General features: G+C 41.7%; 1 protein-coding gene across 1 annotated transcript in view; it reads left to right on the top strand.

Annotated features, from left to right (window-relative positions):
- Window positions 1–14361, top strand: part of LOC129708077 (ubiquitin carboxyl-terminal hydrolase 43-like) — a 285523-nt gene that overhangs the window by 213922 nt on the left and 57240 nt on the right. The window contains exon 7 of the mRNA XM_055653607.1: window positions 7255–7402. Coding sequence (XP_055509582.1) covers window positions 7255–7402 — 148 coding nt within the window. The remainder of the gene's footprint in view (window positions 1–7254; window positions 7403–14361) is intronic.

A 14361-nucleotide genomic window follows, 5' to 3' on the forward strand; every position in this document is an offset into this window, starting at 1 on the left:
TGAAGGACCGGCTGGATTTGCAGCTGAATCCTCATTAAATTCAGTGCAGAATGTTAAGCCCGGTAATAGAGAGTAGATACCTTTCAAACAGAGTGCTAATTGATAGTAAAAAGATATTTAACGTCTCTGACCTAAAAAGAGCATTATTTAGAGCGCTTATGGAATAATTCCATTTTGTCCACAGTGAGAGCTCCATGTACTTTGTCCATAAAGCTATCCGTCACATCCAGGGGTCTCTGCAGTGCAAACTCCCTCTGTTCCAACATCTAGGAGTTCAATGGGATTCTTGGCATCTAGTAGCTGTAACATTAGTCAGACACAAGGTGCTGGAGTAACTCAGTGGGTCAGGCAGCATCTCTGAAGAGAAAGGTTGGGTGACGTTTTGGGTCGGGATCTTTCTTCACACATAAAGTAGGGGGTGGGGGAGGTAGGGTGTAAAGAGCTGGAGGCAAGAAAAGACCAGGACCAAGATGTGACCTCAAGAGAAATAATGTGGAGAATTGTGGAACTGGTAAAACAACTAGGGAGGGGGAAAGGAGCAAGGGTGGAGAGGGAAAGGGAGAGGGGTGTTAGTAGAAGTTACTTAAAATTAGAGAATTAAATGTTCATATGTTTCTGCTGACTGGTTAGTATACAACAAAAGCTTTTCACTGTACATCGATACACGTGACAATAAACTCTGCAACCACTATTGGGGTGTAAGCTGCCCAAACCGAATATGAGGTGCTGTTCCTCCAATTTGCATTTGACCTCACTCTGAACCCAGTGATATGAATGTTCAATTCTCAATCCAGCATCTGCAGTTCCTTGTTCCTGCATTTTAGCTGTAACATTATCATGCCTACCTGAATTAGAATGATGGAAGAATTCTCACAATCATCGATCATAGAAGCAAAATAACAATGTACAGGGTTTAATTATTTTTCAAAATATTTTACAAATTACTCAAAGAAAAAATGAACGTGCATATATTTTAAAGATTAAAACATTGAAAGACTTCCTTCCATCTTTTCAGAACCAAACTGCTGTTTAATCCTGATTAGTTTATCGATTAGTTGATTTCTTATCTTACATACAATCAAGTGCTTCGTTCTAGTTTCATCAGAAAGGATTTAACTTGTCAGGTTCATTTTGCCTTGAGCATAAGTCATGAAGCCAGACACAAAATGCTGGAGTAACTAGGTGGAACAGGCAGCATCTCTGGATAAAAGGAATGGGTGATGTTTCAGGTGGAGAGCCTTCCTCAGACTGAATGAAGTAATGTTGCAGCTCTATCAGACTTTGGTTAGGCCACAGTTGGAGAATTGCATGCATTTTTGGTCACCACATGGCAGAGAGGATGTGGACGATTTTGAGATGGTGCAAAAGAGGTTTACCAGAATGCATTAACTACAGGAGCAGTTGGACATTGTTATGTCTAGAACGCTGGAGCTGGACAGGTGATCTGATACAGGCATAGATAGGGTAGACAGTCTGAATGTTTTTCGCAGGGTGAAATGTCAATGACTAGAGGGCAAAGCCTTACGGTGAAAAGAGCAAAGTTTAAAGGAGAAATGCAGGGCAAGTATTTTACACCAAAGGGTGCGAGTGTCTAGTACAGGTGTCAGGGGTTATGGGGAGAAGGCAGGACAATTGGGTTAGGAGGGAGAGATAGATCAGCCATGATAGAATGACAGAGTAGACCTGATGGGTGGTGGGTGTATGGAATGAGCTGCCGGAGGATGTAGTTGAGGCAGGTACTATGGCAACGTTTAAGAAACATTTAGACAGGTACATGGATAGGACAGGTTTAGAGGGATATGGACTAAACACAGGCAGGTGGGACTAGCGTTGATGTGACATGCTGGTTGGTGTGGATGACAATGGAATTAAATTTGTTCTTCTGATAATTTAATGCCTGTCATGTGATATTGTCAATTACAGATAAAATAGCTGTGTTAATTGTGTTAATCGAATTGTGACAAATAATTCCACAGATTCACCGCCCTCTGACTAAAGAAATTCCTCCTCTTCAACTTCCCAAAAGTATGTCCTTTAGTTCTGAGGCTATGACCTCTAGTCCTAGACTCTCCCACTGGTGGAAACATCCTCTCCACATCCACTCTATCCAAGCCTTTCTCTATTCAGTATGTTTCAATGAGGTGTCCCCTCATCCTTCTAAACTCCAGCGAGTGCAGACCCAGTGCACAAACGCTCATCAAATGTTACCCCACTCATTCCTGGGATCATTCTTGTAAACCTCCTCCAGAGCCAGCACATCCTTCCTCAGATACGGTGCCCAAAATTGCTCACAATACTGACCAGCCAGTGCCTTATAGAGCATCAGCATTACATCTAGAATTCTCAAAGCCTATACTTCTAGAATTCAAGAACTGGATTTAAAATCACGTTCTTTTCACTTGGAATTCTGATGAATACAAAATCTGAGGTGCTAATCTTTAAAGTTTCATGGATTTACTGATATAAATTGCCGTTAATGCTCGGGAGTTTATTGAATCCATTTAAAAAGTCTACCCGTGGTGTTCAGAGCCTTTAGGAATTCATCTTGTTAAACTCTTCATTGGTGAGGGCCAACAACTCTGGTGGGATCAATGTTGGTGCTATATTTGAGCTCAGTATATTTGAGTGTACAAGTCCTTGGGCACCATTGCAAACTGTGAGTAGCATTTATCATCCCAGCAGTGCTTGCCATATTTGAGTCACTCAGGTTTTGGTCCAGAGGTTAACGGAAAGTCAATGCATTTACAGTATTGACAGGATGCCAAGAATGCTGCAAATAAATAATTTGGTCATTTTCCAGAAACTCTGACAATAGAACTTGGCAATAGTTTAGTTTCGTTTATTGTCACATGTACAGTGAAAAGCTTTTGTTGTGTGCTATCCAGTCAGAGGAAAGACAATACATGATTAGAATCGAGCCATTTACAGTGTATAGATAGATACATGATAAGGGAATTATGTTTAGTGCAAGGTAAAGTCAGCAAAGTCCGATCAAGAATAGTCCGAGGATCACCAATGAGGTAGAGGAATTCAGCACTGCTCTCTGGTTGTGGTAGGATGATTCAGTTGCCTGATAACAGCTGGGAAGAATCTATCCCTGTATAGTTGCATAGCTGGGAGAGCAGCTGCTTCACAGCTCCAGAGACCCAGGTTCGATCCTGACCTCAGTTGCAATCTGTACGGAATCCTGGAATCCATGAGTCGTCAATAACTGACTCTATCTACAAATCACGCTGCCTCGGGAAAAGCCGCCAGCACAGTCAAGGACCAGTCTCACCCCGGTCACTCCCTCTTCTCCCCTCTCCCATCAGGCAAGAGGTACAGAAGTTTGAAAACACAAACCTCCAGATTCAGGGAGAATTAATCCCAGCTGTTACCAGGCAACTGAATGGTCCTCTCACCAGCTCGAGTGCAGTCCTGGCCTCCCATCTACCTTATAAATGATCTTTGAACTATCTTTAATCTCAACGTCATATCTTGCACTAAATGTTGTACCCTTTATGTTTTATTTGTGCAATGTGCAACTTGAATGAGTTGAGTTTTTTGTCACATGTACCAAGGTACAGTGAAAAGCTTTTGTTGCGTGCTAACCAGTCAGGGGAAAGATTACATTTGAGCCATCGTGTTCACGTATAGTATTTTCTTTGACTGGATAGCGGGCAAACAAAAGCTTTTCACTGTAACCCACGCAGTCACGGGGAGAACGTACAAACTCCAGGGTAGACACAAAATGCCGGAGTAACTCAGCGGGACAGGCAGCATCTCTGGAAAGGAGGAACTGGTGATATTTCAGGTCGAGACCGTTCTTCAAACTGATGACGTTTCGGGTCGAGACCCTTTTTCAACACAAACTCCAGTACAGACAGCACCCGTAGTTGGGATCGAACCCGGGTCTCTGGTGCTGTAAGCAACTCTACCGCTGCATAATGGTGCCGCCCTCAATGCTGAAAGCAAATGGTGTAACGAGATTGAATGTCTGGATAACTAATGTAAATCCCAGTGGCAGATCAGCTAAGACTCCCACCTCTGGAGTGGATCTTGAAGCAACGAGTCAATGATACTTTCTTGTCACGTGTACTAGTTACAGTGAAATTCTTTGTTTTTACATACAACGCACAGAGTGCGCAAAGAGTCGCTACATATCTGGCGCAGACAAAGTTACAAATGCTCCTTCTAGTCCCAGGGGGAATGTTAAATTGGCTCGAGGCATCTTAGAGAAGAGCCATGAACCTCATCGAGAGGTCTGCATTAAGAGCAGAATCACGCTCATTTTACCACTCCTTTACTGACACATGCATGCCCAGTTCTCTTTGGAATGCTACTATTGAAACTGAGCTATAGGGAGAGGTTGAGCAAACTAGGACTGTATTCCTTGGAGCGCAGGAGGATGAGGGGTGATCTTATAGAGGTGTACAAATCATGAGAGGAGTTGATCAGGAAGGCGCTGATACTCTAGCCCAGAGTGGGGGAATCGAGGACCAGAGGACATAGGTTCAAGGTGAAGGGGAAAATATTTAATAGGATCTGAGGGGGTGACTTTTTCACATGAAGGGTGATGGGTGTATGGACCGAGATAACAGAGGAGGTAGTTGGGGCAGGGACTAGCGCAATGTTTAAGAAACAATTAGACAGGTACATGGAACGGACAGATTTAGGGACATGGGCCAAATGCAGGCAGGTGAGACTAGTGTAGATGGGCAAGTTGGGCTGAAGGGCCTGTTTCCACGCTGAATAACTGTATGATGTCAATGTTTATTTAGGTAATGTTTAAAATATTGTTTTTCCTTATGAAACATCTTTGAAAATTACATTAACCCTCTAATCCTCTAATTAATCTAATTCCACGCAACCAGTACTATTCTAATAAATCTTTTCTGATATTGGCATCCCTCTGTTGATGGCTGAGCTGACCAATGTACAGCTTTAGTGTCACTTACTTGCTATCATGTTCTACTCTTCATATTAACAAAGACAGGAATCCTATCCGCTTTTATTAGTCTTTCCAAATTTTCCTCATACCTGCCAGAATCCATTACAGATTTCCCTTTAAAATGTCACCTTTAATGTTGCATTTCCCCTCCCTGCATCTGTCGACTTCATTAGTCCACCCACATCTTCCTGAAGTTAGCTCCCTGTAAATTTGAGATGGTTCTGTCTGTCTACATCCAGCCATTAATCTGTATCAAATGGAGTAATGGTCCCCACCTGACTCCAGAGCATACCACAGTTTACTTGTCTCCTGTCTGGAAAATCAGCCCTTCAATCCAGCTGTCTACTTGTGTCCCTTAGCTGGTTTTAAATCCACTCTGCAACTTGTCATTAATCCCTCAGGCTGGCAACTTTTATATAAAATCTATATGTCGTACTCCAATAGATGCCTTTTGAAAATTCATATGCCATCATTCTATGCCACTCTCTCTGCTATCTCATCAGAGACTTCATGAAGTTGCTCAAGCTGAGCCAAGCTTTAATGAATATGTGCTGATGCTTGTTTATTGATCTTCCCTCTTCCAATGCTGTTATTGTCCTCCTGTTAAGTATCCATTGATGCGTGACAGTGTTTATAGCCCGGATCAAACCAAGAGTACAAGATAATAGCAGGAAAAGATACAAAGTGCTGGATTAACTCACCAGGTGTGGCAGGTTCTCTGGAGAGCACGGTTACATTACGTTTCAGGTCGAGACACTTCTTCAGACTCATTGTAAGGGGGGGGGGGGGGGGGGAAGTGAGAGAAAGCTGGAAGAGTGGAGGGGAAGGACAAAACCTGGCAGGTAATAGGTTAATAGTTTCCAGTTTTCTCCACCTCTCTCCCTCCCCACAATCAGTCTGAAGAAGCATCCCGACCCAAAACGTCTCCTATCCATGCTCTCCAGAGATGCTGCTGGACCCGCTGAGTTACTAAAGTACTTAGTTTATTTTTTTGTAAACCAGCATCTGCAGTTGTTTGTGTCTACAAGGTAGCAGCCTGCATGGTTATTACTGTAATTTACATTATACTAGACGACTCGTTGTGACGCCAGTCAAAATGGTGATCTGAGAATGGTGCTGTTCGCAGTATAAAGTTAATTAAAGTTTATAAAGGGAATTAGCTTGTTACATCAAACAAAACTTGCTACTGCACCTTGCCTACTTCACCGCTGGTGAATGGTGAGTAAAGCGCCCCTAACATTGTTGGGCTATCGTGTACCGTTTTGGCTGTATTTCGGGAACATACATACATACATACATACATACAAGATGAGACTTTTAGTTATATATAGATAACATCACTTTAGATGATAGAAAGAAAGTGAAATTTTACTCCTCTTAATGCATTGGGAGTTCAATATGGAGAGAGAAGTTCAAGCTGGTAATATATAATTTAGAAATACTCTCAGAGAGGTCTTCCTCACACAAAAATGGAATGGGCACAGAATGATGAAGATTAAAAGTTCTTTCAGGGCATTGTTTGCAGTAGCATGGGCAGAATTGGGTCACATTAGATCAGTTGAGCAAGGTTGATTAACTTGATTAGAGTCTCAGAGTCATATATCACGGAAACAGGACCTTCAGCCTGTTGTCCATGTCCATGCAGAGTAAGATACCCCATTTACTTAATTCCCATTTGCCTCCATTTGGCCCGTATCCCCCCAAACCTTAATATCTCCCTCCACTACTTACTCTGGCAGCTTGTTCCATATACCCATCACCCTCCTTTTCCTCTCTCACCTTAAACGATGTCCTCTAGTTCCTGACTGCCCTACTCTGGGTAGAAGACACTGTGCAATCACCCTATCTATTTCATTCATGATTTTATACACTTCATAAGGTCACCCCTCGACTTCCCGAGCCACAAGGAACCAATCTCTCCCTGTAGTTCAGGGCTCGAGTCCTGGGAACATCCTCGTAAGTATTCTCTGCACTCATTCTGCACTCGTACCAGCTTTCTCACTTTATGTTTAATACAGATATTCTGTGACAAAGGGCCTGTCACTCTGCTGTACTCGATTCTATCCACAAAACACTAAGCTTTTTATTTGAAGAAAACATACTGATTTAAGCAGACGTTGCAAAGATGATTCTTCAGGGAAAGACACAAAGTGCTGGAGTAACTAAATGGGTCAGGTAGCATCTCGGGATAAAATTTGATTCTTCAGGGATTTCTTTTCCAATTTCATTTATTTTTGGAACTAAAATTTCCAAATAAAATCTGGAAAAATAAATCAATTATTATTGTCCAAGAATCTTAACGTCTTTACCTTCCTGCTTTACAGGGGGCTTCCAGAACTCGAGTGTACCACCTTCCAAGTCTGCTTCCAATAGTTTTGAAGGAAATCCAACAGATTTCAATCAGCATGGAGCAACTGGACAAGTGCTGCTTCTCATCTGCAACACTGCAGGACCAAGCCAGCAAGCTGTCAGGTAATGTATGCTGTGAGAAGTCTACTGCTTCACATTTAGGTTTTGGATTTTTCATGTCATGTGTACTGAGGTTTTGCATGCTAACAAATCAGATCAGAAGTCAAGAATGTTTTATTGCCATATGTCTGGAAACGGAACAATGAAATCCTTACTTGCAGCAGCGCAACAGATTACTCTGTAAAACCCATAAAAAACAACAAATGTTCAGCATGTAAAAAAAATACAAACGGACAAAACAATAGTCAATAGTGCAAAGTCAAAAATAATGTCCCCAAGTCTATATAGTTTGGAACCTATTGGAGTATGTAGTGTTTGATGGATGTTGGGATATTGTTACTCCTGAACGTGGAGGTTACCGTTTTCAGGCACCTATAGCTTCAGTCCGGTGGCAGGAATGAGAGTGTGGTCAGGGTGGTGTGGGTCTCTGATGATGCTGGCTGCCTGTTTGAAGGCAGTGACTCTTGTCGTTCCCTTCGATGGTGGGGAGGGCAGATCCCATGGCGGACTGGGCAGTGTTCACCACTTTGGGCAGACTTCTTCATTCTTGGGCGTTTGAGTGGCCGAACCAGTCAATATGTTCTCATCTGTACACATGTGGAAGTTGAAGAGAGGATTCATCAATAACATATATGTATGCAATCATATGAAACTCAAATACAATGGGTAAAGGAGAAGATACAGAGTGCAGAATATAGTTTTCAGGATTATATCAAGCCTGTTTTAGCAACAGTCCAGTCCACAATGGGGTTGTGGTGACAAATCGGATTACTTTACGTCAATCTAGCTCAAGAAAACTTGACTCAGACACTTGTCTCAGCTTTATACTTCTTTATTGCATCGCTGAGATAATTCCCTGAACCTGCCAACACAGAGCCAATGGGCAAGTCAGGAGAACTCTCTCTCTGGGACAAAATCAAGGCATTATATAGGTATTAGACAATCGCTGTACAGAGGGTGCAAGCTATTAACCAATCATCTGAGTCCTTCTGGTGATTTACAACAGTTGTAGTCACATGACTCCCCCTCTATGGCCTTGTTTGTCTCGTGGTTGTTGCTTCTTTGTTTAGAATCATTTCATTTCAACAAAATGGGCTCAATTCTCAAAATATAAGAGATACATATGATACAACAATCACACAATTCATACAAACAAGACACATGTTCCCATTCTCGGGAAGAACGTTATTTCTAAAACTATAGATCTAAACAAGGTCTAATGTTTACAATCCTAATTAAAACACGATACACTTCACAAATGGTTTCACTACAAATTACATAGTTAAAATACAATTACCTATGTATTACAATCATTAAATATATAAGTTTGCCTTATCTTTACAAAGTCTACAAAGATTTGTAAGTTGATTCCAATCACACACCTAACTCCACACACTTTGGGGTTCAACAGTCTGATAGAATTATTGGGAATTGGCACCTTTTACTAAAAAATGGGCAAAGCTCTTTTAAAAGAAGTGGAAACAAAGAAGCTCAGGAGTTGGTTAACAAAGGAAGACACAAAGTGCTGAATTAATCCGGAGAAGGACCCCGACCCAAAACGTCATTCAATTGGAAAAATGGCCCTGATATAACCATATAACCATATAACAATTACAGCACGGAAACAGGCCATCTCGGCCCTACAAGTCCATGCCGAACTGATCTGAAACTTCACCTTTCCATGTTCTCCAGCGACCTGTTGAGTTACTCCAACATCTTGTGTCCTGTTGAGTTACTCCGACATTTTATTAAAGGAAGTGATTGAAAAATCAAAGTTGTCCCGCTGTTCATAAGTACTCAAAATGCCAACCTGCTGGATTTATACCAGACCTCACTTCCATTGGTGTCAGAGGGAAATATATGATGCCATTAGTTTTTGCTGTAACTTTTTACGACTGATAATGTCTGGAGGGAAATGGCATTTGTCTGGGGCAAAAATCATAGTGATGAGAATCTGCTGGAAATAGGGTGACATCTTCTGGTTCACATTCTGATCAATATCGGCTCTGAGCAATCTTTCCACAAAATGAGGATCTTCTGAGATCCATGACCAGGTGGCCTTCAAAACAGACCTTGCAATTTACGTAAGATAGACACAAAGTGCTGGAATAACACAGCGGGTCATGCTGTAGATCCATGCAGTAAGATTCACCAGTTAGGCTGTTCTCTGTTTATGAAGCCTGGTTAGCACACAATAAAGGGTTTTATGGTGTAAAATATCCAGTTTACGATGCTGGAAATGTATGAAAAGCAAAACTGAATTTTCAGTATAATCTGCTTAGAAGATAAATGCATTTGTTTCGATGCCAATTAGTCTGATTGTATCCTTGAGGAAGGAGTTTATGCTTAAGTTTATGTTTATTATTGTTTTCCCTCTGAAGTAAAAAGGATAGGTGGCATTTCAGGCATCTTTTCCTCCTGAGATGCTGCCTGACCTGCTGAGTTACTCCAACACTTTGTGTCTATCTTGCAATTTACTTCTGTTGTTTGGATGGGTGTGATATATTTCATTTTACTGTAACCCTGAGTATTTTGTGTTATAACCATTGTTAACCATACATCAATTTTCATGTCGTTCAATAAATCACATTAGAACCAACATTCTTTTCCTTCAATGGAGCAGTGTGGACATGTTAAGGCTTATTAAGTGCAGAAAGGTACGTCTGCTTGAGAAGCATTAGTTATAAATTGAGTATCTCTATCCATTCATTTGTCAGGCTGAATAAATGCAGTTTCAATAAATATAGATTCACATTTTATTCGTGCAAGCACTTACAAGCGATGATTTAAATTAAATATCATATATGGATATGAAAAAATGCACCAAGCAAGTAAGTACGCCACATTTCTCTTGAAAGATTTGAATATTTTATCCTGCACTGAGAGACTGTTCATCCACACTCATGCACCCAGTGTCATGTCAAGCTGGCCTTCATCGATCAGGAATTGAATGAAAGTCAGGAGGTTATGTTGTGGCTTCATAGGACTTTGCTTAGGCTGTATTTGAAGTATTATTTGCAGTTCCAGTCGCTCCATTACGGGAAGCTTTGGAGGGGGTGCAGTAGATGTTTACCAGAATACTGTGTTGACATGAAGGATATTAGGTCTAAGGAGAGGTGGGACAAGCTTGGATTGTTTTCTCTGGAGCATCGGAAGTTGAGGGGAGACCTGATCGAAGAATATACAATTATGAGAGGTATTGATTGGATAGAGAGCCAAGGGTGGAAATGTCAAAGACTAGAGGGCATAACTTTAAGATGAGAGGGGCAAAGTTTAAAGGAGATGTGCGGGGCATTTTATTTCTACGGTGCTGGGTGCCTGGAACGTGCTTTCAGGGGGTGGGGGAGACAGATATGATTGTGGCGTTTAAGAAACGATTAAAAAGGGACATGGATATGCAGGGGATGGAGGAATATGGACCAGGTGCAGGCAAAGGAAATGAGTTTGACATCATGTTTGGACCTGACATTGTGGGTGAAAGGGCCTGTTGTTGTGGCTGTACTTTCTATTCTCTATATCTAATTCCTCTTTCATTCAAAGGTCACCATATAAACCTTCAAAAATGATTTGTAGTAAACAGAGTTGGGTTCAATTTCCTGTCATCCTGATAACTAGTTTAAATTAGATTGAATAAGTAAAATATCTTTTCAATCCGCAGACCAACCTTTTTCTGTCATTTTAATTCTGTTGAGATCTTTAAATATAATCTCTATTTTCATAAACTGGCTACAACTTTACTTTCGCTTCAATTATAATATTTACAAAATTCATTTTTCACTTTAAATAATTTTAAATAACTATTAAGAAGTCGTTGTGAAGCTAACTATATTTTACGCATTTATTTCTTCTGAAGTTTTGGTTCGATAAAGGTTGAATCGTAGACCAATGGAGCAATGTTTCCAAGAATAGACTATAGTACACTAATGTTCACTCGTTAGGCTGGAGTGCACTAATGTTCACTAATTAGGCTGTTCTGTTTATGAAGCATAATGACAATGGAAATGTATTCAAAGCAAAACTGAAATTTCAGTATAATCTGCATAGAAATTAAATGCATTTGATTCTACGCTGATTAGTCTGATCATAACCTTGAGGAAAGTGTTAATGTTTAGGTTGATTATTGTCACGCAGACCAAGGTACAGTGAAAATCTTTGTTTTTGCATGCTATCCAAACAAATCAGATAATACTATAGATAAATACAATCGAGCCAAACTCTGGTACAATAGGTCGAGCAAAGGGGAAAGGTACAAAGTGCAAAATACACTTCTCAGCTTTTTAACACATCAGGTCCAAGGACAAAGACTGATGTCCGCAATGGGATAGAGGTGAATCGGCACTATACCCAGGCATTTGGAAGGGCCGTTCTGAAGCCTGATGACAGAGGGGAGTCTGGTGGTGCGCGCTTTCAAACTTCATTATTTTCTGCCCGACTGGAGCAGGAAGAAGATGGAATAACCGGGAAGAGATAACCCCTTGATTAGGCACAAAGTGCTGCAGTAACCCAGCGGGTCAGGCAGCATCTCTGGAGAAAACGGATGGGTGATGTTTTGGGTCGGTGCCGTTGCCCTGCTTGATTCTTCTTCAGAAGTCTTTGATAATCTTGGCTGTATTTTTGAGGCCAAGTTATGTGTAGATGGAATCAATGATGGGGATTCTGGTGTGTGTTTGATGGTCTGGGCTACATCCATAACCCTCTGCAATTTCCAAACCATTTTTACTTCCCGTCCCATTCCCATATTGACCTTTCTGTCCTCCGCTGTCAGAGTGATGCCACATTCAAATTGTAGGAACAGCACCTCATATTTTGCTGGGGCAGCTTAAACCCCAGCAGTGTGGATGTTGAATTTTCTAATCTCAAGTAACTTCTGCATTCCCTCCCAACCCTCACTCCACGGTCCATGGTCCACACCCTTGTATCCCTTTCATTAGCACATCTTCTCCAGCCAACAATGGGCCATTATGGACTCCACCCTTCCAGAGGTCATCTATTACCAGCCCTGATCAGTTCTGGCTTTTCACCCCCCCCCTCCCAATCCACCCCCCCCCCCCCCCATCCCAATCAACCCCCCCCCCAATCTACCCCACCCCAATCCAACCCCCCCCCCCCCCCCCCAATCTACCCCCCAACTCAGTCTGAAGAAGGATTCTGACCCGAAAGGTCACCTATTCCTTTCTCCAGAGATGCAGCCTGACCCGCTGAGTTACTCCAGTATTTTGTGTTTATGTCTGGTCTAAACCAGCATCTGCAGTTCCTTCCGACACATTTTCTTTGCAATTTCTTGCTGCTTTGGGTAGAGCCATTCCCAAACCAAGCTGTGGCAATTCAGAATATACAGATAACAGAGGGGAAACACTGAGCTGCTGCAATGCACCTGGGCTTAACAATAATACATTTGATCATGGTGCTTGTGACTTCCATATGAGTTCTGGTGGATACTCAATAATTAAATAGCTGTTTGGCAACTGTTTGAGTTCAACGTTTGGGGCGGTGCCAAAGAATTTCTGTCCCTTGAAGATTCACATCTGTAGCTGGAAGAGGAGAAAATCTGTATCAAAAAAAGAGGGGATTTGAAAACCCTTGCAAGTGAAGGAGTAAACGCATGGTAGCAAATAGTTGCCCTTTGTAGAGTCTGTAATTGAGTGGTAGTACTGGCAGAGCAGAGATGTTCCAGTCCCAGGCTTGTGATTTACGCTTTGCTGTGGGGAGAGTTAGTTTGTTCCATCAGGAAGGGAGTGAGAGAGTCTCCTGGATAACATGAGGTCATTCCATGTGCATTAGCCTTGTAGGTTGAGATGAAGACAAATTGTGAAACTGACATTATTACGCATGATTAGGTGATTTATAAGAGTTACTGCAATGGCAAGTAATAAATTCTACTTCATATTTTTCTTGAATCCCTTGTAAAAAAAACTCCATCGAAGGACCTAGCGATACGAGCCCTTCTCTGCCCTCCCTCTCTCTATTTCTACCTTCTATCACTAGGCCTTCCCCTCTCCCCACTCTCTCTGCCCTCTATCTATCCCTCTATCCCTTCTCTCTGCCATTCCTGCTCTTTCTCTCCTCTCTATTCTCTCTCTCCCACTCTGCATACTCTCTCTCCCTCTCTCTCCCCCTCTCTCTCTCCCCCTCTCTCTCTCCCCCTCTCTCTCCCTCTCTCTCTCCCCCCCTCTCTCTCTCTCCCTCTCAATTTTTCAATTTTAAAAACTTTATTGGCATGATAAAAAAAAACATTGTTATATTGCCAAAGTATAAAACATGACATACATGTTTAAAATGCATCAGTATAAATACAAGTATACATGGATAGATATGTCCCTGTACATAAACTCGCAATAGGCCTATAGCCCTTTATTGATTGCTACACGTTCTTGCAGCTGTAAGCAGTACAGCACAATAGCAAGTTTAGCAATTCAATATTTTCTCTCTCTCTCTTTCTCTCCCTTTCTCTCACTCCTCTCTCTCTCTCTCTCTTCTCTCTCTCTCTTTCTCTCTTCTCCTCTTTCTCTCACTCTTTCTCTCTCTCTTTCTCTCTCTCTCTTTTCTCTCTCTCATTCTCTCTCTCTCTCTCTCTCTCTGCGTCTTGGCACAGCACACTGGTATATACTCTACAGGGCAGCTTAAGTAATTATAAACAAGTCCAATATGAAGCTTTGGCAATGTAATATTCCCCAAAGGCAACGTGTATCTTCCAATCTATTTATAGTTTAGCAGATTTGTTTTGATTGGTATTTAAGTTAAAATGGATGTCTCTCCCCTCCCAACAATGCAGATTCTGGCTGCACTGCATCAATCACCTTGGGGAACAATATTCACAGACCATTGTATCACTGAGCAATTGCCAACACTGCCTGTGGCTCTTTCTGACAATATTTTCATTTGTTTTTGTAGCTTCCTCCAGCTGTTCTTTTTCATTCCATTATGATTGAGTTAAATCCCTGAGCACCAAAACAAGCAGTGCT

This window comes from Leucoraja erinacea, chromosome 23 (assembly GCF_028641065.1).
Source record: "Leucoraja erinacea ecotype New England chromosome 23, Leri_hhj_1, whole genome shotgun sequence".
Classification (NCBI taxonomy): domain Eukaryota; kingdom Metazoa; phylum Chordata; class Chondrichthyes; order Rajiformes; family Rajidae; genus Leucoraja; species Leucoraja erinaceus.